Source organism: Neomonachus schauinslandi, chromosome 8 (genome assembly GCF_002201575.2).
Source record: "Neomonachus schauinslandi chromosome 8, ASM220157v2, whole genome shotgun sequence".
NCBI classification, from domain to species: domain Eukaryota; kingdom Metazoa; phylum Chordata; class Mammalia; order Carnivora; family Phocidae; genus Neomonachus; species Neomonachus schauinslandi.
Genome location: NC_058410.1, coordinates 2,528,057 through 2,551,433, shown reverse-complemented (window position 1 = coordinate 2,551,433; position 23,377 = coordinate 2,528,057). Strand labels below are relative to the sequence as shown.

Sequence of the window (23,377 nt, the reverse complement as noted above, 5' to 3'; positions counted from 1 at the left end):
GGAAGGTTTGTGTTTTCACTCTAGTGGTTACTGATGTGAAGTGTTGGGGTTCGGGGGTGAACGGTCAAGAAAGAATTCTTGAGACGTCTTTGGTGCAAAAAGGGTAGCTTTATTAAAGTATGGGACCAGGACCCCTGGGCAGAAGGAGCCGCACCGGGGTGGGCAGGAGTGGCTGATTATATACTTTCAGTTGGGAGGGGGTTAGGGAGAGCCTCTGAGGCATTTGGAAGCAAGGTTTCCAGGACCCTGAGGGGTCATTTACTACTGTCTAGTAAAACCCTAGTCATGAGACCCTACAGATGTCTATCAGTGGGTCATATGCTTGAAGGATGATTGCCAACATACATCTTGGGGGCACTGTCATTTGTTAAAGTAGACTTGCAGTATCCTGGAGGTCCAGCTGATGTCAAGCTAAGGTTGCGTTTTGCCCTTAGCCAAGTATTCACATTAAGGCAGTTGAGTTCCTGGAGGAAGGTTACCCTGCCTGTCTCAAGTAGTTGTCAGTGTGATGTGGGGAACAAAGGCAGAGGGAAATATAGATAAAATTAAATGTGCTTATAACCTGCAGCCCACTGACAAATCCTTGAGGCAGGCAGAGCAGAACCTTCCTCCAGGAAACTCCCAACTGTCTTCATGCTGATGCTTTGTTAGAGGGAAAAACAACCTCAGCTTGACAAGAGCCAGGCCTCCTGGATCCTGTGAGTCTTCTTTAGCAGATCAAAGTCCTTTTGGAAACTTCCCTTTGTCTTTACCTCCCCAACCCCAAAGTCTCTAATCAGTTGCTCCTCACAATCCTGGGGCAGCAGCTCTTTCTGCCCATGGGTCCTGTCCCTGTGCTTTAATAAGACCACCTTTTTGCTCCAAAGACGTCTCAAGAATTCTTTCTTGGCCCTTGGGTCCAGATCCCAACATCACTCCAAAACCACATCAAATGGGCTGTAAGTTATGAGGAAGTTTAAGACTCTATAATGTATAAATGGTGTCCCTGAAGAAGAAAATTATAACAATGTAACAAAACTGCCCTTTAAAATGATAACCCTTGATGGGGCGCTGTGTAGCTGTCAGTTGGACGGCCGTCCAACTCTTGATTTCAGCTCAGGTCATCATCTCAGGGTTGTGAGATCCAGCCCCATGTCAGGCTCAGCGGGGAGTGTGCTTGAGATTCTCTCCCTTTGCCCCTCCCCCCAACTCATGCACAGGCTTTCTTTCTCTCTCTAAAATAAATAAATCTTTAAAAAAATAAAATTTACAGGGGCGTCTGGGTGGCTCAGTTGGTTAAGCATCTGACTCCTGATTTGAGCTCAGTTCATGATCTCAGGGTTCTGAGACTGAGCCCCACGGCTGGCCCCACACTGGGCGTGGAGCCTGGTTAAGATTCTCTCTGTCCCTCGGCCCCTCCTGCCTCCCCCGCGAGGGCGCGCTCTCTCTCTCAAAAAATAAATAAAATTAAAAAAATAAAATTATAACCCTCGAAGACATTCCAGAGATAAAAGATATGGATGTACATAACTGAAAGGACCTACTGGGTATGCCAGGAGAAATTGATCCGGAATGATCCACTGAGACATATCCTACAAACGTTCTCCATAGAACTAACCTTCCTGGCCCTTCTCAACTATCATGTCCTCTCTAATCTCCTGTTGGCCAGGGCCTGGCTGTTTGTGCCCTTCTCTCTCTCCCAGAAGTTTATTTATGCATCTGTCAGCTGTCCAGGAGCAAGAATTCCTGTCCCCTTCAAAGGTCCTTCTAGCTGAACTAAGAATCAAGTTGCCATGAGACAGATTAACAGGAGAAAATCAGATTTAATAGCGTACACACAGGAAGTCCACCCAGACCTAGAAATTCCAGAGACCAGCAAAATGAGGTGTATGTGTCATTCTGAAGTGAGAAGGGGGCAGGGGTCTGGGACTTCCAGGAAGAAATGCAATTCACAGGAAGAGGAAAATGAGCACATGTTTGGTAAACAAATGTTTGCTGGGCCACAAAGACCCACTGGGACTAGGAGACTCTGATCAAGCAGGGCGCTGGCCCTCCCCCTGGTCTCCCACCCCTGGTTCATAGGCAGACAGCTCTCTTCCAGGAGCAGGGACCCTACCAAATTCTTTTTTTTTTTGGACGTTCTTGAAGGGGAGGCAAGGAGCTTTTCCAAATTTGGGTTTTGATTCCTTCATAACTCAAAATAATCTTTATGCCGAAGTGACCTATCTGGGGACAGCCTGCCCTTGGCCCCCAACAGGGCACCTACTTCAAGTTCCAGTTGGGCTGTAATTCACATCCTGATCGGACCTGCTGAGAACCTGTTAAATGTTTCCTCACTGTAGTCTGTGCATTACCAGAAAGGTACGTGTTACAAAGGATAACCTCAATCTTGCTTAAAAAATCTCTTCAGCCCTGATCAAGTAAGCCATCTTTACTGCGTGGGTTTTAAAGCATGTTGAGAGCCTTCAGAGATCTCCTCTCCAACAATTCCCAGGTTCCTCGTTTTTGTAGGAGGATAATTTTCCAATGGGCTCCTCCTTGGGGTAACAGCATCACAGCGCGTCAGCCCTACTGTACAGAATACAGAGGCCAGCAGCCAGTCAGGTCTTGTCTGTGGTCCGTGTTGTGGGTTCTAATCCCCATGACTGGTGAATGTGACCTTATTTGGAAATAGGGTCTTTACAGATGTAATCAAGTCAAATTGAGGTTGTTAGGGTGGCTCTAGTCCAGTATGATTGGTGTCGTTCCAAGAGAAAGGAGAGGGAGATCTGACACAGACAGGCACATGGGGAGAAGCCACAGGAGGGCAGAGGCAGGGGCTGAGCCCTGGGAAAATACAGAGATTTACGCTGTGGGGAAATAAAATTAGGACTTGCTCTGATGAGAAATCCAGCATCTTTTAAAAAATCTTCTTGCTTGCTATTGGGATCAGTCATGCCTACCTGTTCACTAACACTAACCCTAAAACGTGAAAGGAAACATCAGTTATTCCTCACAGCATGACCTTTTATAGCCCTTCAATTCAATAGGTTTTTTTGTTAGAGACAGGGTTATTTTGAAAATATGGCTGTTCTTAGGATTAAGTAAGTTAGTGTTCTGAAGTACACAGAGTCAATTTTATTTCAAGTGTTTGATAAATAAAAGAACTAGGACAGTATCAACCAGATTAAAACAAATAGATGGGTCGTATTTTACCCCCCACAGCCAAACACGTCTCGGAAGGGCAGAGACCGAGGGGAAGTCACGTTCCGAGGGTTTCCATCTCACAGACCGTCAGGTGTCCTCACTTTGCAGACGAAGCCTCAGTGCAGCAGGGGGAGAGCCTGTCTGTCGGCGGGGGGAGCCGCATCGTCCTGCACAAAGGGAAGGGCGCAGTCTCCGGGGACAGGGAGGGGGCGCTGCCCCCCCCCCCACCAGGGCTAAACTGTGTCACTGCGCGCTTTGCATCCTGATTCATCAGCGGCCCCACCAGGCTGCGGCTGGGCTACCTCCTCTCAGAAAGGAACCCAAACAGGGTCTGGGCTGAGGTTGTGCAGCCCCTGACTGGGTGGGGATGCTGGCTGGCAGGTCCCCTGCAGCCCCCTGGAGCATCTCCCCTGCCTGCGCCAGGCCACCAAAGGGACGCGGGTGAACACGTTCCGAGCTAGGAGGTGAGACGACCACCCGCCACTGGCCTGATCCCGGCCTGAGAACAGGCCCCGCGCGACCCCCACGCCAAGGAGGCCACCTGCTTGGAGGGGCAGGCGAGCCGCTCTGAATCCCCACCGTGTGCCCACCTCCAAGGGGCCTGCCGAGCCCAGGGCGCCAAAGAGCTCAATAAGGGAGAAGGAAAGAAAATCTGTATCCTTTATTCCAACCACAAAGCCTCTACCGAGGCGTGGGAGGCTTCCTTTCTCCTGCTGCACCCATATTCAGCCCAGATTTACAGGTACAGCGTCAGCACACGGGCGTGAAGGGAAACGCAAAACCGAACACCTTGCAGCAGAGACGCTTGCAGACGCAACGTTCCACTTGGCAGCCGCTTTCTGACAGGCAGCGCTTTGTGCATCTCTCCAGCTTTTCAAAACATCCCCGTGGCCTGTGGGCGTCAGGGAGCCGTCTGCTGTGGCGGCGGGTAGAAGGCCGGGCCGTCCTCGCAGACCTCCAGCCCCGGGCCCCCGGCCCCCCTGGGCCCCCCGGGCTCCCCCGGCTCCGTGCAGTTCCGTAGCCGCAGCTCCTTGGTGAAGCACAGTTCGATCTGACCGATCGTCTGCACCTCCTCACCCTAAACACAGAAAATGAGGGGCGTCTGAGAATTTGGATCTCGGAGGATTGCCTGTTCTGCGGTCATCAAGTCTCAGACTCTGAAGACACAAGGGGGGACTCCAGGGGCCAGCAACGAGCGGGGGCCCCCCACTCTGTCCAGCAGCGACCGGCAGGGGGCTGCAGGGCTCGCCGCCCGGTCCCCACCCAGATGTCCCCCTGCCAGCCTGGTGGCCTGGGGGAGGGGACACCGCTTGAACCTGAGGAACATGCACCTCTGTGCACGGCATATGCATCACGGCATCGGGAGACATTTTGCAGAATAAATGGGTCATTCCAATTTTAGTATATGTGCTGCCGAAGCGAGCACCAGAATAAATGGGTCAAAGGACCCTATTGCTCAAAGAATTTAAGTCTTTATCGAAGCTGACAAAAGAAACTACAGGCCCTGTACACACTAGACAAGTATCTACGGTTAAAATGACTAAGACTAACAATGGAAAGCCTGAGAAAATCCCTAACTTAGAAATGTTTCGTACACCCGCCTCCTTCACCGTCCCTGCCAGAGCCCGTGTGTTCTTGTCGGGGAGAAGTCTCAAGAAAACAAACCCTATTCGAGCATGGCATCGAAGAACAATGTGTGTGTGTGTGTGTGTAATTTTTTTTTTAATTCCAGTACAGTTAACGTACAGTGTCATATATGTTTCGATGTGCAATACAGTGATTTATCACTTCCATCAACAGCCGGTGCTCATCACAAGTGCCCTCCTCAGCCCCATCACCTAGCCCCCCATCCCCCCACCCCCCTCCCCTCTGGTGACCAGCAGTGTGTTCTCTAGAGTCAAGAGTCTGTTTCTTGGTTTGTTTCTCTGTTTTTCCTTTGCTTGTTCCACATATGAGTGAAATTATATGGTATTCGTCTTTCTCTGACTGCCTTATTTCACTTAGCATCATACTCTCCAGCTCCATCCATGTTGTTGCAAATGACAAGATCTCATTCGTTTCTATGGCTGAGCAACATTCCATTGTGTATACACCACATCTTCATCCACGCATTAGTCGGTGGACACCTGGGCTGCTGCCACAGTTTGGCTATTGTAGATGATGCCGCTGTGAACAGGGACGCATGTGTCCCTTCGGATCCGTGTCTAACCGTCTGCGATTTTAAAGTGCACACAGCATTACCTGTATGCACACACTCCCACACACACGCGCACACACGCATCTCTGCCCCTGGGAACTCCATGGTGAGCACACAGATGCTGACAACATTAACCTGTCTTCTCGATAAAGACAAAGAGCAACAAAACATAGCATAGCACCTCTGACCTGTTTCGGTGGAAGACACTGGACTTTAGGTACGACTCCGTATATGCTGGCAAGGGCGTCTTTAATATCTGAAATCTGAAATGAGATAAAATGCATTAGAAATACTCGGGCAGAGGCGGTGTAAGGGGCCCACCCCACGCACACGGGATACTCCGGACACAGCAGACCCCAGGGCACAGTCCTCCTGGCACTCCGGGCTCGAAGACGAGACCCCGGGGACAGGCCGCCAGCCACCTGGGCTCCACCCTCAGACCACAGTGGCCCCCACATGTGCTCCACAGTCTCCACTCTCCCCCCTGCCCTGAGCTTCTGTCCACACCCAGAACGTAGGTGCTGCGTGCAATAGATCAGACCAACTTTCACGGGCCAGGACTCCTGTCTGAGCTCACATCTTGCTGCTTCCGAACCTAACAAAGTGCCTGCGGCACAGACAGGGAGCCCAAGACATTAGTTGTCCTTGGTGCTTTTACTGTCATTGAAATCCGTTCTCTGATAGACACATTCTGGGCAAAAATGTAAACACAGTCCCCCTACCTGCTTGAACATGAACCCCGAGGACCGAGGGGGCCCTGCAAACCCTCTCTCTCCTGGGGCAGCTGACACTGTCTCCCCTGGGTCACTGTTCCCTCCCAGCCCCACTCTCGCTGCAGGCGGGACATTAAGCGGAAGATCAAGATCCGATCAAGATCAAGATCAAGCGGAAACCGGCTACAGGGTGGAGCACAGATGTCCTAGAGCGCAGCAGAAATGCCGACTGATTTCACAGTCAGGAGACCTAAATGACAGCTCGGTGTGCAGCCAGGAGCCTGGAAACCAGGGATTGCTAAAATCAGTAACTTTAATCTTTTTTTAATCCCAGGAGATCAAATCAGTTTACGTAGAGAACACATCAGTTCCCTAACGCAGGAGTCAGCAAGCTTACTGTGGGAAGGACCAGGGGAAGTACTTCAGGCTCCGAGGGTCACTCAGTGTCTCTCCGTGGGACACCTGCCCACGGAGGGTGACCATGGGGGACAGTAAAGGAACCCGCCGGGCCGTGAGCCAGTAAGACTCCCTTTATGAAAACAGGCTATCCTGGGTGGAAAACAGTTATCTTTTGCATATGCTTACCAGACAGTAAGATCTGGTCTGTTTAAATTTCTGTAGTTTTATCATGAAAACAAAAATCTTATGCGTCTTCCGCAAACAAAATACTATAAAATGGAATGTGCTTTTTTTTTTTTTTAAAGATTTTATTTATTTGAGAGAGAGAATGAGACAGAAAGAGAGAGCACGAGATGGGGGAGGGTCAGAGGGAGAAGCAGACTCCCCGCTGAGCAGGGAGCCCGATGCGGGACTCGATCCCGGGACTCCAGGATCATGACCTGAGCCGAAGGCAGTCGCTTAACCAACTGAGCCACCCAGGCGCCCTGGAATGTGCTTTTCAAACCACTTATTCCCCTGCCCTGTGCGAGCCTGGAACACGCTTCTCACCGAGGGACCATGAACCTCGGCTTCAAGGTTTACACAGCTTTCAGATCACAATGTGCACTGGGAAACAAGATATAAATAAAGCCTATTTGGAAACGTAATAGTCAAATAGGAGAGGGCTTGTTCGAGTCACTTTAAAACCCAAGTGCGGTGCTCAGGCTGCAGACACTCTACCGTGGGTGGGATGCTAGGTGTCCTCAGGTGGCAGACATACATTCGGTTACGAAGCTGAAAGCAAGACTTACCTGGTAGTAATTGATAGATGGCTTTATTCCCAATTTTTGGAGCATGCTAAAATTTAAATTAAAAAAAATTAGCTGTATAATACCATACATTTTCCTTTCTTGTTCTTTTAAAATATATTTCTTAATAAAAATGAAGATACTCTTAAAAGAAAGTACTTATTTTCTATTGCTTTCAGCAATAAATCTGTGAGCAAGGACAACACATAAATGGGACTCGGGCTTCCCTGACCACCCCTCCCCACAGCGCACCCACTGCGGATCTCTCTCCAGCACCCGGACCCTTCTCAACAGTGGCCAGATGGCCCGTACCCACTGGAGTTGGCACACACATTACCACCTATTTGCCAAGCATGCTTCAAAAGATAGTTAGCAACTGATTTTGGATTCCAGGCTTATCCTAGAAAACCACACTTGGTCAAATCTTTAAATACATTCAACACCCACAGACTTGAATCATTCCCTAAAGCATATGGTTTTGACCAGCTATCCCATCAAAATACCATATGACTAACTTACCTGTTAAATGATGGAGCACAATATAAACAATTCTCAGATTAAAAGTCCCAAAACAACACTCGAGCCTCCATCACGTCTCCCTGGATTATTGGGGCTATGACCACCCGGAGCAGACGTGAGACCCGGGCTGCCTCTCTGGACACGGACATCGTCAGATGAGTCTGCCCGAGGAAAACCGGACTGACCAGGACATGCCTCCTCCAGCCGTGATTTCTGGCAACAGTATATATTGTGTTAACAAGACAGTGTTTGTAAAGACAGCACACCACCAAGTGTCTGGGTCTCCGCTGTAGCACTCCTGGCCCAGGCAGGAGGAGGTGGTGGACAAGGGTCCTCGGAGCCTAGAAATAAACGTGCCCACGGCCTGTCCTCATGCTATCTGCACAGCGTAAACACCAGATTTCAAAAGCTCTGGCTCTAGAAATGCAAAACTTTGCACATTTTAAATATTTATTTCAAGTTGCACTATTTTGGATACATTGGATTAAATAATATAAAATCAATTTCACTGGTTTCTTTTTGCTATTTTTAATGAGGTACTAGGAAATTTTAAGTTACGTATATGGTTTGCATTATTTTTCTACTGGGCAGTGTTGCTGAAGAGCCCGAGAGTCAGGTCACCAAGAAGTGAGGCAGAGAATGAGAAATATTTGGGGAAGCCTGGCATTCAGCCCAGATTAGTCTATAATATTTTCTATGGTGTTAAGATTAGATTGGCATTAATTCCCTGGCCCGTGTCTGTGGGTTATCCAAGATCTTCGGTTCACGATACTTTGCATTTTTCAGGTTTGCTACCTTCATATTATAAAGTGAATAGAACACTGCTAGTTTATGATAACATGACAGGCTTCCCTCTGAGAAAAAGATAATCTGTGGTAAGGGTTTATAACATAGAGAAAAATACAAGGGATCTTATGTTTTCACTTGCTAATTTTGTGAGCACTGAGATTTTAGATTTTCCTTGGAGGAACGGGGAAGGAATATACTTTCTCTACAACCCTATTCCCAGGTAGTCTAATAGACCTCATACCCCCGCAGAGCATTGTGCTCAGCAGGCCCAGAGCGCACGTTTCTGCAAGAGGAATAATTAGGCGCCCCCAGCAGTGGTGATGGCCTTGCCCGAGCTGCAGTGACCCCAGCTCTGGGGATCCTGCACCCACGTGCGCACAGAGAGCTACAGACATTCAGAAAGTGTAAGCAGGAGGTGCTTCCTAAACAGTTGTCAGATGAAAGGATGAATTATTGAGATGTTTTATATAAAGCCTTTCAGCAGTCCCCATTCACTGCCTTTTTCCTGATTGAGCAGAACCGGGCCTGGGCAGTGAGCTGGACCTCGCGCCGCTCAGGCGTCAGGAAAACCTGGGGCAGCCTCCTCTCTGCAGACGGCCCGCGAGTGGACCCCGCTCCGCCACTCTGCACTGTGGAAACTCTCCCAGGCAACCCTCACCAGGATGTCCGGACTAGGTATCAGCTACACTTCTGGGGTGAGGAAATGTTCCCAAAGGTCTTGCTCTTGCTGTGAGAAGAGCTGCAGAGAAGCCCGGCACGCGGGAGCCGGGACGCCGGCTGGTGTGTACCCCCCGGGCGGCGGTCCTCAGTCCTGCGGTCCGAGAGCAGGAAGGCGTGGGAACCTGCGGGGACCCCTCCGTCACCTTCCGGCACGGAGACGCAGAACCTACACGGTGCACAACGGGCCAGTGGCAGCCGCAGGATCCAGGGACACGTGGCTCTGAGGCCTCCTCTGCAGGGCGTAGTTCAGGCAGTCTTGTCCTCCCCCGGGGCGCTCGCCCCTCCCCACCCGGATCCCAGTGACACGGGCGGGGGGGGGGGGGGCCGGCTGCGCCTCTGTAGGCCGGGGCAGTAGAGCGCATGTGCAGAGAACGGATGCGGGCCTGCGCATCTTCTAAGCAGATGTGGTTCACAAGCTTAAACACAGGTGACTAGCAAAGGCACTTGATAGGATTCTGGCTTCTTCTAACTAAAGCAAACCATCTAATTTCCTGCCCTGGTCTTTAAAACAAGGTCACAGGTTTATTATGTGACCACTTAAATGAAGAAAAGCAAGAATTGCCCACACACCTGGTCACCAGAAATGCTCAGACAGTGGACGGCCAACCTCAGCCCCAGCTCTCAGTCACGGCCAGGCGGGACGAGCAGGTGGGGCCCTGGCCCTCAGCAGGGCCACCTGGAGGGGGTTTTTACGAGTTCTGGGTCTGGGTAATTTCTAGGCTCCGAGGACCCCTGCCTACCACCTCGTCCTGCTTGTTCCAGAAACACTAGAGCAGCGATCCAAACACTTAGTGATGCGCGGTCTTTACAAAACCTGCCGCGTTAATGCAATAGACTTTCGTCAGAAATCCCGGCTGAGGGCGCCTGGGTGGCTCAGTCGTTAAGCGTCTGCCTTCGGCTCAGGTCATGATCCCGGGGTCCTGGGATCGAGCCCCACATCGGGCTCCCTGCTCGGCGGGAAGCCTGCTTCTCCCTCACCCGCTCCCCCTGCTTGTGTTCCTGCTCTCGCTGTCTCTCTCTCTGTCAAATAAATAAATAAAATCTTAAAAAAAAAAAAAAAAGGAAAAAAGAAATCCCGGCTGAAAGACGTGTGCCCTGGTCAGTCTTGTTTCCTCGGGCCCACTCACCGTCCGATGACGTCCGAGCCCAGACAGGGCCCTATGCTCCGAGGCCCAGACTGACCTGCAAGGCTGGGTGGGAGATGCTGGGATTCCTCAGGACGGTTGCACGGCCTGGGAGGGCCAGGCCCCAGGAGACCCCCTACCTGTTAAGCTCCAGCCCCCGGTACAGGTCCAGGCTTCCACCGAAGTATTTCTTCTGCGAGTTGAGGGCGTCTACTTGGGCAGCACAGGTGCCGTGCTTCTCCCACTCGTGCTTCCTGGGAGAGCGTTTTAATCAACAGTCTCCAGTTAAAAGTCATGAAACAGACCCACAATGAAGAGTTCACACCTAGGACAGGACATTCGCACGCACGTTGTTTCTTGTACGAAGAAGGAGGCTAAGATTCCTTCTGTGCAACGGGCACGACTCGTGAGCCCCCTGCGCGTGCGAACGAGGCCCCAGGGGACAGAGTCCAGTCTCCAGAGGGTGCTCCATCTCCCTGCAGCCCCTCCCTGCCAGTCAGGGACAACTCACTTCAGTGACTCAGCACGAACCACGGCTGAGGAAAACAAAGCGCCCCCACACAGGCGGGCACCCAGCCATCACGGGGCCCGGGTGTTCTGCTTCACAGGGACGCCGACCGGTCCTTTCTCAGCAGCTAGCCGAGAAGAGAAACGCCGCGGGCCCCCTCCCCATCTCCGCCTCCGCCCATCACGACGTGTCCTCATCCGCCCACAGACAGAACTCTAACAGAACACGCGAACAGCAATATGGATTCGAGAAGAATACTGTTGATAACAATTCCCCATGTTTTATTGCAGTTAACTAGGAAATTTCACATTCTTCTGCAAGGCAACAATACTGCTGGCTTAGAAATGGGGAAACTGAGGCAGAGGGGCTAGCGAGCCACCCTGCTGAGGCCACTCAGCCAGGAAGTCCCAGAGTCTGCACCCGAATGGCACTCTGGACTCCACAGCCGGGGCCCCTCCAGCTGCGCTGCGGCGCCATCCCAAGACCCCACAAACGTGGGGTGCGCCGCCTTCACATTCGCGGACGCTGTTGAGTCGGATGGTAGCCATCGTTAGTGCGGGAAAATGGAAGGGGCATTCGTGAAGGGGTCCTATGCTGTCTTATAGAAGTGTGATCTGAATGGACACTGATGCGTCAGTAAAGCTCGTCCACAGGGCCAGTGTTAAATGACAAGTCGCTCCAGCCCAAGAAAATGGCGTGGGAACAGCTACCTTTCTTCATCTACCATGGTTTCTGGGGTGAATTATTTCTACAGAGTAGAAAAAGGAGTTTTTTTCCGACTAGATGAAAATGGAACCCAAATTACAGACGCCCTCGTTTCTGTGGAGCTGGAATCATTCTAGAACCTGTGGTACAGGGTGCTGGCGGAGCGAAGAGCTTCGTGCCATTCCCAGCACATAAGAAATATTCAATTGGGGCGCCTGGGTGGCTCAGTTGGTTGGACGACTGCCTTCGGCTCAGGTCATGATCCTGGAGTCCCCGGATCGAGTCCTGCATCGGGCTCCCTGCTTGGCAGGGAGTCTGCTTCTCCCTCTGACCCTCCCGACCCTCCCCCCTCTCATGCTCTCTCTCTCTCAGTCTCTCTCTCAAATAAATAAATAAAATCTTAAAAAAAAAAAAAAGAAATATTCAATAAATGTCAGTTATTATTACGTTTGGATCAAGCTTAGCTTAAGGATCAGAATCTATTAGAGCATTGTTAGCGTACATCCAACATTGACTCCCACATCACCTGGAATTGGACAGTTTGCATTTAACACGAAATGGTCAGTTACCAGGCAGAGGTGCCCATCCTGTGGCCCTCTCACCCGCCAGGAGGGCACACGAGCAGGCCCGGGGGCCGCCCTCCGGGATGAGAGGTGGGGGCTCCTCTGGGATGTCGAGGCCCAGGACAGTGAGGCTGTCCTCCCAGTGAGGCTGCTCGCCAAACTGGACCTCACTCAACTCTCATTCTTCTTTGTACAAGCATCAAAAAACAAACAGAAATCCTACTTTGCAGGGGGCTCCGTCCAAGGTATTTTTCAATATGGCAAATTTTATGAATAGATTTAATCTTAGAGAATTATCTCGAGCATAAAGTAATACCAAGACCGTGTACTCTGCATACTTGATTCCTATTTGGGATGAAAGAGGACAGTTTTCGGACAGGAGCCCTCCTCCATCCCCAGCTGCCAACGACAAAGCCGAGGTGGACAGGCCCGAGTGCCTCTAGGACCCTATAGAAACTCACACAGCAAAGGGAATTTGGGCAACAGGGAAGCATGACCCAACACCGCACACAGGGGGCCAGTGACGGTGGCCCCGTACTTGGGTGCTCCAGGAGCATAAATACTAAGGAGAGTGGGATAGTCACCTCTGAGTTTACAACAAAAGTTTTTAGATGTGCTACTTACTATCCAACCTGAAAAAGTATCATTTTGCCTTTAGAGAGCACAAACACATGTGTACTCTGCCCGCACTACTTGGATTTCATGTTCAAGGACCAGCTCAGGCCGCCTTCTTTATGGGTATTTGTTGATTTATTGTTAAGTCACCTGGCAACAACAATCTGACTGATGGTGTCATGGAACACATCCGAACAAGTGGAAACTATACTTTGCATACTTCGCACAGACTCGGCATTTTACGTGCACTGTGAAGTGCTGTAGAGGGTTTCTCCTGCGTTCCCCCATCCCCCCACTCCAGCTCATTCGGGCGTCAAGTTCTGGGAAAGCGTTCTCTGGAATGCAGCTGTGCAGAACATGTGTCGGAGACCCGGGCCATTCCTCTCCCTAACTCTGAGTGCTTCTCCTGTTGAAGAGACCCGGGGGGTGCACCCCAGAGCCACGCCCCTGCCACACTTGTCGGCCTAAGCACCAGGGAGCCCGGGGGACAGGCACCCAGTGCCCCTCCATGGTTTCAGAAAGCTTCCGTCTACACTTAATTCCTTTCCTGAATGTTCTACACACAAATATTTCCAAATTGAATTAATCATTTTGGACAAAATCTGAATAACTGCAGTGTGAACTATAAACTGCCACACTGGGGCGAGGCAGAGATAATAATTATTTTCGGTTAATATAATGTAAATGAACGTTAATTTTACCTTCTTCAAAAGCAATGACTTAAAAAGCTATCTTGAGTTAAACACAGCATTTTTCTCCTTGGCTCAGCTCCCACTACACTTAAAGATGTTTCTGCGGATCGAGCCGCAGGTGGGACCTCACCCTGTCCTCCCTAAGTCGTAGCACGGGACCGCGATCTTCTGAAGCGCCTCTTCTTCTTTCTTGATGTATCTCGAGACAACAGCACAAAGTCTTTTAAGAAACATTCTCTCCTGCCTGCGTTGAAGCGACTGCCCCTTAGGTACCCATGTATTTCGCTTAGTGAAACCACAGGAAAGGAGAGTCTAAAACAAAGTGATGAATGAAATAGTGGATTAGGAGCAACTCTATAAATTCCACTTGCCTGCATTTTTTTTTTTTTTTTTCAAATACCCAGCACAGAGCCCAACACAGAGCTCGAACTCACAACCCTGAGATCAAGACCTAAGCTGAGATCAAGAGTCAGATGCTTAACTGACTGAGTCACCCGGGCGCCCCTCGCCCACATTTTTTATCTATTGGAGAAAGGCCCTGAGAATGGCATCCCAAATAAAAGGTGGTTCACACATCTGCGCCTCAGAAGGGTGGCCCCGTGGTCTGTCCCCGCGGCCCCAGCCCCACACGGTGCCCCCCGAGGCTATGGCTCTCCTGCACTCACCAGAAATGGCTGTGATTTAGTGGATGGATCACATCAGGCCAGTACATCTTCATTTCGGGCAGAAGGTCCTGTGCATAAAAAAAAAAAAAAAATCTGTGTAGGACCTAACAACTCAAAACCTAGAAGGCAAATCTGATAAACCAATACATTAGAAGAATTGACCTCTGTTAAGCAATAAGTCAGGTGAGTAAAATTATTTCTTACAACACATATAAAAGTGAAATCTGACTAATCATGAAAGTGCATTGGAAAATAGGAGTATGCAGAGGGGAGTGGGTAAACACACAGTGGTTCACCCAGACAAGGGAATGTTAGCTCTAACAAGAAACCAGCCATCAAGCGATGAAAGGACATGGAGAGCCTTCCATGCATATCACTGAGTGGAAGATGCCAATCTGAAAAGGCTGTGAGTCCCGATGTGTGCTACTCTGGAAAAGACAAGAGTACAGAGACAGTGAAGGGTCAGTGGTGTGAGGGGCTGGGGGAGGGAGGGGGATAGTGGGAGAACGAGGGATTTTAGGGCAGTGAGACGCCTCTGCATGGTATAACGGGGGATGCACGTCATTATGTATCTGTCAAAACCCGTAAGACTCTGTGACACAGAGCGAGCCTACTGGGAACGGCACAGTGTCTGCTAGCGATGAAGTATCCATCCTGTGACAAGCGTACCACATGAATGCAAGGTGTCAACCACAGGGGACATGGTCTGTGCGTTCGGGGGACATACGTGGGAACTCTGCACTTGCCACTTAATTTTTCTGCTTTAGGTTTCTGAGACTGCTGTAAAAAGTAGCATCTACTAATTAAAACACACACCACAAAACTCAGGTTCTCCTTTCCCCCAAGAGGAGCTCATCTGGACTGGGTGCGCTGTATGATACAGATAGTTGCCCTAAACTGCACAGCATTCGGGTTTACTTTTCAATTTCTACAAACCCACTGGACCAGAAATGAGGTTCACTTAAAACAGTGTCTAAACAAACTCAGGGTGACCTCGCTTTCCCCTATTTGCCACCACCCCCCGCTACCCGCCAGTCACCGGACAACTGGACATCCCTTGCGTCCCCTGCCTGGTAAGCCTTGTCCTCACGCTCCCACGGCCGAACTTCCCAGGAAGCAGTCGGCCTCACTGTCTCCATGTGCCCCCGTCTTGCACCTGTCCCACACTCCGGCTTCAGCTCCCAACAGCTCCACAGGAGGGGGGAGTAGGCCACTTTCGTAGGGGACCAACGCTAAACTGGGCTTTCTGGGACAGAGCAAGTAACCCAGCAGTGTTTTGAACAAAGAGTGGCTTGCGGCCACCTCCCCACCTTGCCCAGCAGGCCGCTCAACTGAAAGGGCATTTTCAGCCTTCCTTTTACGAACCCTGTTAGTGCTCCTTCCCGAACCCCCCCTCTCCTGGCTTCCCCCCTCCCCTCCTCTGGCTGTTTTGTCACATGCCCTGCCCCCCCCAATCTGTTCCAGGCTCAGCCCTGCTTCCCCACTCCCTCCACGTTCACACCTATGGGCTTCATACCACCTATGCACTGATCACACCAAAGCTCATCTCTAGCCCAGACCGCTCCTGTGACAGACACACGTAACCCACCGGGATGTTTCCAGGGCACTTCAAACTCAACACGTGCAAAGCTGACTGTCCACCACACACCCGCCAAAGCCCGGCTCCCCTGCCAGCGCCCCCGTCAGGAAGGAGGACACCCCCAGCAAAGCCCATACCCAGAGCCCCACGGGAAGCTTCTCTACCAGCTAGTCACCGAGCCCTGTTCCTCGACTTCTGGGCTCCCCTCTTGCTCTCCATTCCCACGGCCTCTGCCTACTCAGCTCTTCAGCCCTGGCCCGTCCCCCACACCAGCTCTCATGCGAGCCAGCACGGCATCCGGGCTCTTTCCCTCTCGGGCGGGAAAGCTAGAGGCACTCGGTACACTGTCAGTGAATCTGTAATTCCACTGTCGGGTCACGAGACTCTAACCAGGAACACCCCCGCGGTATTAGGCAAGCTGCAGTGAGTCTGGGAAGGGGGACGTGGGTCTGAGGAATGAGACGTTGCCAGGCTTTGGGGTACACTAATAATTCTTACAGACAGTCCTCAGACTCAGGCCTCTGGGTTCCTGCCAGTGAAGGCCCTTACAGGAAGGAAAGAGGAGAAAAGAATACCACGTGGACTAGAACATATGAAGGGTTTGGAACTTCCTGCCTTGCCCTTTTGGGGGCCATATATTCATGGGAAGGACCCTCATTCTAGCAAATCCTGATGCCATCTCATGTTTTCAGGGAGGCCCTACCCTGTAAGTCCAGGTACTTGTTACCTGACAGATGACTGGTTACATGCACAACGAAGTGTCTCAAGAGAGTGTCTGCTAGCATTGCGGGTAAAAGCCGCTCCTTGGGCTATTCGGTAACACAGGCCTTTGTGCTGGGAGGGCCCACCCTTTCCTTTCTGCTCACAGGCCCTACCTGGAAACCCACCCGCCCACAGCCAGAAAGGACAGGTGTGGTACCCTGTGCCTGTCCTCCAAGCCAGAGAGGTCTAGAAATGCTGACCGGGAGGCACAGGGGACCCGGGACTAACGTGGCCTGGCGGGGGGCAGTCAGGGTCGGCTTCACCCTCGTCTGCTGTCACTTCACAATTCACTTCTAGTGCTGTGGGCCCCGGGCAGGGGAGAAAGGTTAGTTTGGATTTAATGTGTGGGATTGTTTTAGGGATGCATAAATCCGGAAAAAGTGCCAGGGGTTGAATCCTGGTGAATACGATCGTGATTCCTCATTTGAAAGCATGCCTTTGAAGGTGCACTTCTGAGGAGTTAACTGAGCGCGGTATCTGCCGTAGCGACAAAATGAACAGTGTTACCTTAATCTCTTCTAAATTAAAGGGCCATGATCCATTACATTCTTCTGCTTTATCGGGCCTTGAAATTAAAATGAAAAACAACAGCAATTAGTCTTGGTTGAGATGAACTCCCAATGCAGGAGGAAGCACTTCCATTAACGTCTGTGGGAGCGTCTGCGGGAACATCTGCGGGAGCAAAGGCAGAGACATGCTAAGGCCGTGTGAGTCACTTAACAAAGAACACTCAGGTAGGGGCAGTCAAAAAATCCGCCCAGGAGCAAGGCACACGACGACTCCCTCCCCGGAAGCAAACGAAACAAGCCGGTCGGGGGAGCTCGGGAGTCAGGCCGGGTCCTGAAGTCTCTGCCCTCTGCCAATCTCCATGCCCACGGGCCGCGGCGCGACTCCCTCTCTTTACAGGAGGATGAGGCTCAATGACGCAGCATGCAGACGGTGCTCAGACTGCCTGCCGATGACCCAGGCTCAGCTAGCACAGCTTCCTAAAATCCCAAGCACGGATCTCCTCCCTACTTCCCCACGTCTAATTCTGGACGTGTCAACTCCCGGTCTTCAGATGCAGCTGAGTTCACCAGGCCACCGAATCTACTTCCTAGACCCCCAACATGTCTCCAGTGTCAACAGGCTGGCCCAGCACCCCGAAACCAGAGCAGCTCCCTGCCGGGATGGGGGCACATGGTGCACCGTCCTCCCAGCTACAAGTGAAGCGGCAGGAACATGAGCACGACCCGAGGAAGCTCGCTCCCCGAGACTGCAGTGTGGGATCACTGACAAGTCTGTGGCAAAGGAGGGGCTGGAGCCGGGTCCCCGGGCCGCAGTCTAATTTGCTGCTCACAGAACCCCGTTCCTGAGGAACAAGCACGTACCGGCAAAGGCCAGAAGGGCCCCTCCCCCCACGGGAGCAGCTGGGCAAGGGCATCTCTTTGACAGGCTGACTCATGGGCACAGTTAAACACGATAAACACACGCACAAAGAGGGAAGAATAAACTACACAAAATGCAGGCAAAACCTGAACGATGAACTCGGGTATCCGTGTACGATGGAGACACATACACGCGTGTACAATGCACACGCACTTACTTATTTTTATGCATCTACTTATTGCCCCCAAAGAAGGATAAAATGAGAGGGTTACATTTAGTGACCCCAGCCTGGACCCAGAGTCCCTACCAGCAGATGTAAGCCGGATCATCCCTGTTCCACCAAAACAGAACTAAGCCACAACAAAATTAGGGTTATTGTACAAACAGTGAAGATATTTTAAATAAGGATTTGGTCCACTGAATAAACTCCTAACAAAAATCACTAGGGTAACTCTTAGGACCAGCCTCAATCTACTTTTGGGTTGGCTAGTTTTTTCCTGTTTAAACGTGAACGGCGCTAGGGCTTGCCATAATCCGTGGATGGTCCAGTAATCCGGAGGGTCTCTGCAGTCGTTCTCAACCTCCTGCAGAGGAAAGACAGACAGCACATCACGGTTCCGTTGTTTATTTACTGCGGCTTCCAGCCCAGAGGAGCTACGTGGGGGCGGGCGCTCCGTCTGGAAGGAGTGGCCCAGTCCTCAATTACATAACCAATTAAAAACTGAGTTTTGTCTTTTTTTATATGTTCTCAAATTAAGTCAATCTGATGGAAACACACCTATTTGCCCATTAATTTTCTTATCGTGTAATCAAAAATAAATGTTTGAGGGCTCACAGCACCCGTGAAATGAGCTGGTTCAGGCGCCAGGTCTGGATGTGTTAGTGATACAGTAAGTGTGAACGTTACAGAATATAAACGTGAGTGCGAGTGCTCTGGAGCGAAAACGCCAAGGTGAGGATAGGACAATAAAGATAAACTCACGGAGATAAAAGCTCAGTAGCATACTCTTTAGGGACTTCCAAATTTTTTAGCTAAATTGGGGAGTTCTTCCAAAACAACCATCAAGAAATGTATCAGCTATGGGACCAATGCGCCCGCGGGGAATAAACCCATGAAAAGCGGGTGTGGGTGTCTGGTGAGGAACAAGTGAGGCTCCAGGCAGATTTTCAAGCCTTTCCTGTGGGGATCACCCTCTGTGGAGAGGCAGCTCTGCCCCAGGTTGGTCTGGAAATTAGGGAGGCTCTGGTTTAGGAGACTGGCACGAGGGGGGCATGAAAGGTACCTGCCACAGACCGAGAGGGCAGAAGAGCAGGACAACAAAGTGCAGGATCAGAGCGGGGGGCGTATACTTCACCTCTCCCGACACCCCAGGTTCATCCCTCAGGAAAGCACAGTCCAAGCAGGGGGCCCACTTCCCGCAGGTGCCCGGCTGGTAAAGAGCAAGGTCAGGACCCACGGCCAGGGCAGTGGGGGGTGTCTTCTGTTGGCCCTATGTCCAATGTCTCAGATGAGCCTTTAAGGGGATGACTGAGACCCAGGGGCAGCTAGTACCTGTCAGTCCCCGGCATGTGCCTGAGGCCCGTGCAGAGCACCGAGGACCGTGGAGAAAGACAGACCAGCCACTGCACCCTATAACACCTACGTCACTCATGCGGGGAACAAGCCCGGAGACAGCCCCACTGCCCGGGATGACACCAGGGCCACAGTACAGGGACCCCTTGTCATGGGCACCCTGTAGTGAAATTAATTCCCTAACAATGACGTTTCACCGGCAGAAGACTTTTTTTAAAATCTCATGTCTGAAGCTTCAAGGTAGGAATGCATTTCAGTGCACAAGAACACACCCACATTTTGTCACAGGAACACCTCAGCCACCAAATGACCTTGCTCTGTGCCCCCAGGCAGATCTTCTGGTGTTACCCAGCACGGGAGCTCTCTACACCGGCCCTGCCCACAGGACCCAGGGCTCCCGCGATGCCCCACCGCCAGGGTGGAGAGCTAGATCTCCAACCGCACTCAAAGCTGGTCACCACTGCTCCATTCTCCGCCCTCCAACACTACTCGAGCCAGAGCACAGCAACAGCACGAGAGGCGAAGGAGACAGTGCAGTGTGCAGTTTAGGAACCTCGGCCCAGAGAGAGCAGCCTCACAGCAGAAGCGAGACACGGCTACGAATGACAGGCCAGCCCGAGAGCAGACGTGGACACAGAAACCCACTATGCACGAACGGGGCCAGTCGAAGCAGGAAAACTCACCTTGCACACTGTTACAGGCCAGTGGTGAACCATAATTAGCTTTTTCCACTGATGGTTGTCACTGTTAAAACACAAGGAACTTATGTTTCAAGAACTGTTTAAAGAAAAATTCATCCATCCATTTACACCATCATGCATTCAACAAACACGGAGTGACTGTCAAGGGCCAGGCGCTACTGTGGGATGGGGCCACGCTATGAATGAGGGACCTGGTCCCCAGGCACTACCACGGGATGGGGGCACTGTCCGGAGGGACCCGGTCCCTACCCTCTTGAAGCACGCGTGCCAGGGAAGGAGACAGTGACCACGGTAGCTAAGAGAACACACATGGTGCCCCACAGTGACAAGTGACAAAGAATATAAGTAAGCAAGAGGACAGGCATGTCAGCAGGGGGGACAGGAACTGAAATTTTAGGCCAGAAGGCCCAGGAAGGCCTCACTAAAGATGGGGGCAGAGGCCAGGAGGCAGAGGGAAGGAGCCCTGAAGTGCCTTCCTCCTAGGGTTGGTCGTGAGTGTAGAAACAGAAGCATTGTTATCCCTTAGCCACATTTGTGAAACCCATAAGGCCCTCAAACCTGAATTTTTTTGTGGTTCATTGGGCAACAAAACATGACCTCAAGTTTGGGCTGCTTAGTGCTCTACACCCCTCAGTGTGAAGGTGCAGGTGCTTGGCCCCACGGTGCTCCCTCAGACTCGGTCTGGAGCATGGCCATGCCCGCAATGACCCACACGCCCGGAAACCCCCTGGCTCTCGGACCTCCAGGTGAGGGGGGGTGGAGCTATGTCTGCAAACAGGTCGAAGCAGGAAGGATAGCTGGTGAAAACACTCTACAGATGGGAAACGTCAGCGGCCACAAAGGGACTTCACTCAAACAGACACTTAATTCAGGATAAATTAGATTTTAGAAGGAATGACTCAAAAGTAAAACAGGACCAAGTGCTCACACATTGGTTTCTGTAAAGAGGTGAGTCCTGCTGAATAAGTACAGAATCACAATTCGGATGTTACACAAACTTAGTTGTAAGTTGCACTCAGTATAAAAGAAAAAGATAAGCTGCAGCATGAGAACTAGAGCTGAGACAAATGTCAGAAGCTGCTTTTTTCTGGGTGCAAAACCCTCGTTTAGGTGGAAACTGACACTACAGGATCAAGTTAGGGCCAGGGAGGGAGACCCCAGTATGCTGTTTACCAGGACTCTATCAAGACTCAGAAGGCCTACGAGACAAGGGCCACACACAAGGCAGGCAAGAGCGGCGGGGGTGTAGAGAAGCCTCCCCTGAAGGCAGTGCAGAAGCTGTTCTGAAGAGAAAGGCCACCAGGCAAAGGAAGAGAGGACAGTCACCAAATGGTCCACCCAGCCAGCACTTGGGAAAACACCTTCGGACCCCTTAAGTCCTGGAGGGTTGAATCAGCCGCATTTTCTCCAGACCATGCCTCACTCACTGTGGTTGTCCAACTACATCAGTGCAGGGATGGGGGTGGCGGGGACCACATATTACAGGGTCAGGTCTTTATCCGACATTTACTGACTGCTACTGGCCAGACATGATTCTAAGCACATTCTGCCTCGCCTCGAATCAACACTTAGGAGGCAGGTGCTGTTGTTATGTCCACTTGACGGATGAGCAAAGCCACACAGGGAGCTCCAGGGTCACACATCTGGATGAACCAGCGGCTGGTACTCAACCAGTACCCCATACTACCTCTCCAATGATATACTCTTAACCTGACAGCAAAAACTAATCCATTAATGAACGTAGCTCTTTTTCAAAAAATAGGCTTCCTGGGGAAAGCCGAAATACAATGTTACCTTTTCAAGTAGATGATAAAACAGCAATGACACTTAATTAAAAAGTAAAACCCACCTTTGCCCTCACCTACCGTGTAAGTACGAAAGCTTTTATTAAATACGAAATCATTACCCAAAATAAATAGAAGAAAAAATTAAAATCTGGTGCTCAAAATTTGGTTTCCTCTACAAACGTGCAACAAGAATCCTCCACAAAACGGCCTGTTTACCCCGGATCAGCTGCAACCCTGAATGAAAAGGAGGAAGGGGAAGGCAGGGGGATGAAGAGCCTGCGTAAGAAACTTAAAAAGAGGAACCAGCACCATATCCCCGACGTTGCACTGGAACCTAACCCAAAAGTGCGCGTCTACAATGTCGGAGGGTGTCAGAGCACCTGCCGGCGCCTCGACCCGACCCCAGGCCCCCGGCCCCTGCGGAAGCTCAGAGCCGCCCCACCCACTCCCAGAGGTCCCGGGCTCACCTCCTCCGGGACCCGCGCGCGCCGCCCAGGCAGCACAGCGCCAGGCAGAGGGAGCTCAGCAGCAGGCCGTGGGGGGCTGCAGGCTTCATCGTGCCCCTCACCCGAGGACTACACGCTCACGTGCACAAATGCTCAGCTCTTAAATATCCGGCGCCAGGCCCTGCGCTTCCCTGAAAATGGACAGAATTCCTGACGCCCACCTCTGACCCGCCGGCGGCCGACTCCACCCCCAAGGCGTCCGCCGTCCCGAGGGGGCCCCGGCGCCCCCCAGAGCCCGCCGTCCCGAGGGGACCCCCTTCCCAGCCCGCCGTCCCGAGGGGGCCCCGGCCCCTCCCCCAGCCCGCCGTCCGGACGGGGCCCCGGCGCGCCCCCAAACCCGCCGTCACGAGGGGGCCCCTGCCAGGGCCCCCGCCTCACCCGGGCCCCCCAGGCGTGCACGCGTCCCTGCCAACGCCGCACCGCGACCCCAGCCGCGACCTCGCAGGTGACACCGCCCGGCTTCCAGGACCTGCGCGTTTCCGCCCCTGGGCGGCCAGCCCTGTTCAGGCCTCCGTAGGCGGGCACGCCCCCGGCCCGGCAGACACGCCCCCTGACGCCCCGCCGCCAGGACACGCCCCCGTAGGCGGGCACGCCCCCGGCCCGGCAGACACGCCCCCTGGCGCCCCGCCGCCAGGACACGCCCCCGTAGGCGGGCACGCCCCTGATCCCGGCCCTTGGCTCTTCGCCCTTCGCCCTTCTCCTGTTTGTCTCCCCGAGGAGGCTCCTCTTTCAGCCTAGCTCCCGTCCCGGGCCTGCCTTCTGTGATGTTCTCTGTGTCCCCTGGCCCTTCCTCGCGGAGTTGAATCGCCTGGGATCCCGCGGGGCAGGGCCTCCTCCGGGCCGTTCCGCGCAGAGCCCGTGACAGGTGCGCTCAGGACCGGCTTCCAGGGCCTCGCAAGTCCAGCCGCAGAGAAGGTGGCCCTCTAGGGCCCTGCTGAA

The 23,377-nt window shown here is 52.2% G+C and overlaps 1 protein-coding gene across 2 annotated transcripts; it reads right to left on the bottom strand.

Moving 5' to 3' along the window:
- Positions 1-3,795: 3,795 nt before the first annotated feature.
- Positions 3,796-22,946, bottom strand: RNASET2 (ribonuclease T2). 2 transcript variants are annotated; one of them, XM_021693525.1, is made up of 11 exons: positions 22,817-22,933; positions 22,400-22,569; positions 22,149-22,166; positions 20,128-20,188; positions 18,400-18,455; positions 17,011-17,068; positions 14,163-14,230; positions 10,555-10,668; positions 7,266-7,311; positions 5,551-5,625; positions 3,796-4,243 (listed from the first exon to the last, which is right to left on the bottom strand). In XM_021693525.1, the coding sequence occupies exons 2-11, from the start codon at positions 22,486-22,488 to the stop codon at positions 4,067-4,069; spliced, it is 762 nt and encodes a 253-aa protein (XP_021549200.1). In that variant the 5' UTR covers positions 22,489-22,569; positions 22,817-22,933; the 3' UTR covers positions 3,796-4,066. The 2 variants fall into 2 exon arrangements, with proteins under 2 accessions (XP_021549200.1, XP_021549201.1); XM_021693526.1 differs by lacking the exon at positions 22,149-22,166 and having other exon boundaries at positions 22,817-22,946.
- Positions 22,947-23,377: the final 431 nt, after the last annotated feature.